The 1,724-nt window shown below is 43.8% G+C and overlaps 1 protein-coding gene across 1 annotated transcript in view; it reads right to left on the bottom strand.

The window, feature by feature from the left end:
• The window catches only part of rab11fip4a (RAB11 family interacting protein 4 (class II) a), a 28,603-nt gene that overhangs the window by 9,463 nt on the left and 17,416 nt on the right, over positions 1 to 1,724 (bottom strand). The window contains exons 9-10 of the mRNA XM_014024299.1: positions 918 to 1,021; positions 74 to 214 (exon numbers count right to left, since the gene is read on the bottom strand). Coding sequence (XP_013879753.1) covers positions 74 to 214; positions 918 to 1,021 — 245 coding nt within the window. The remainder of the gene's footprint in view (positions 1 to 73; positions 215 to 917; positions 1,022 to 1,724) is intronic.

Here is a 1,724-nt window from a genome sequence, read left to right as displayed (position 1 = left end):
CTCTAAAAGGTGCACCACCTAAATATGTGGAAACATGAACTGATCAATTGAGCAGACTCGGTGGAAACCRCACCTGTTACAGAGCAGGTCGATTTCTGTGTTCCTGTCTCGGTCCAGCTTGGTGTACGCCTCCCGGTGTCTCTTGGTCTCCTCCTCCAGGCTCTCTGCAGCCTTCRTCTCAGCATCCTTCACCTGCTCCTCCAGCTCGTGCACTCTGGAAGAAAAACAGATGTGATTTGAGGGGGACAGGCATACATGTCAACTTGTACRGATTGTCCGTAAATTATAAGGATTTTAYRTCATTTTGCAGGTATACGGACGTAYRGRGCAATCTCAYGGATTTTTTCAARTCTTAYGGATTTTTTMAAAACCTCCTTTTCAAATTTATCTAACATGTCAGAGCCTGTAGGATGATTAAAAAACAATAAATAACATCAAAYAGCCATCTTCCAACCTGTTCTGCYGCTAGAAATTAGTTTTGAACTTTYTYTGCCCTCCTTTCCTCCTGCTTCGCAGCGGGCGCTTTCATGTCCGCAGCCGACAGACACCCCCCTGCGGGTGCGAGTTGTACGGATTTTTTGCAAAATTTACGGATTTCTGAGGCTTTTTATACAGGTAAACGTCCGAAGATGTTGACATGTATGGACAGGTCTGAAACAAATTCTGACCAACTGAACTCATCCCAAATCAAATAAAGCAGAAACACTGAGTGAAACATTCATATCTTTACATAAGATAGTACAGTAGTAGAGTAGACCCTCACCCCCATCCCACATTGGGCAAAACATAATAAAGCCTGTAAACAGTTATGTGATGCTTGAGACAAACATTTCTGTTGAGATTTCTTTACGTTTTGGAGAAACACAAAGCTTAAAAGCCGAGCTCAAGTGTAAATCTGATTAAATACGTGTTCCTACCTGTGAACTAGGTGTGTGTTCTCCTGTTTGAGTTTAGACTTCAGGTCACTGTTGGCCACGCTGTCACTTTCCAGTTCCGTCACCTTTTTCTCCAGATAACTGACCTGAGAGAGAGCCAAACCTGTTAGGAAGTCATCCTGACATTGGAGGACCACAGCTACGTGACAATCATCAGATKGGAAAAGGCAAGCCTTCAGCTGATCACATCACTAACTCTGACTGTCCATGCAGCGTCAGAGGTCAGTCCCATCTCATCCTGCTCACGCTGGCCCTGAAACTGGACTGTACCAGACCCTAATGCCACTCCAAGATGGGTCCAATGTTTCCCTATGGAGGTCAGCCTGTGTTCAGCAGAASTGTTATCAGATCCTCTCTTCTGCAGCTGGAGGAGGCGGAGCTTACACATTTAGGAAAGTTTCAGCCAATGAGAAGAGACCATACTGAAGATAAGCTGGGCCTGAAGGAACGTAGACAGAGAGGAACGTAGAGTCTTGGGGTGTTTGTGTTTAAACTTTACCTTCTTTTTCATAACCAAGGAATGGTGTCTGTTATGTATCCACAAGTTTCTGGAAACGAGCATGTAGGCTGCCATGACMGACACTAGCCCCGCCCACAGCCCTCCTGACTGTTCAGTTTTTCCAGTGTGCAAGAAATTCATTCATTCAGATAGTTATGATAATAACAAATCCAGTTTGTTTTTGCTTCAACTGGCACTTTGAGCAGTTCAATGACGAGTTCACTTTGTCCAAAAATGAAATGTTTACATTTTATGTCTTAGATTTCTTGATATTTAGGCAAATGGTTTAC

The sequence above is a fragment of the Austrofundulus limnaeus genome, unplaced genomic scaffold, assembly GCF_001266775.1.
Source record: "Austrofundulus limnaeus strain Quisiro unplaced genomic scaffold, Austrofundulus_limnaeus-1.0 Scaffold417, whole genome shotgun sequence".
Taxonomy (NCBI): Eukaryota; Metazoa; Chordata; class Actinopteri; order Cyprinodontiformes; family Rivulidae; genus Austrofundulus; species Austrofundulus limnaeus.
The sequence above is the reverse complement of the archived record's forward strand: the minus strand, read 5'-3'. Positions and strand labels throughout refer to the sequence as shown.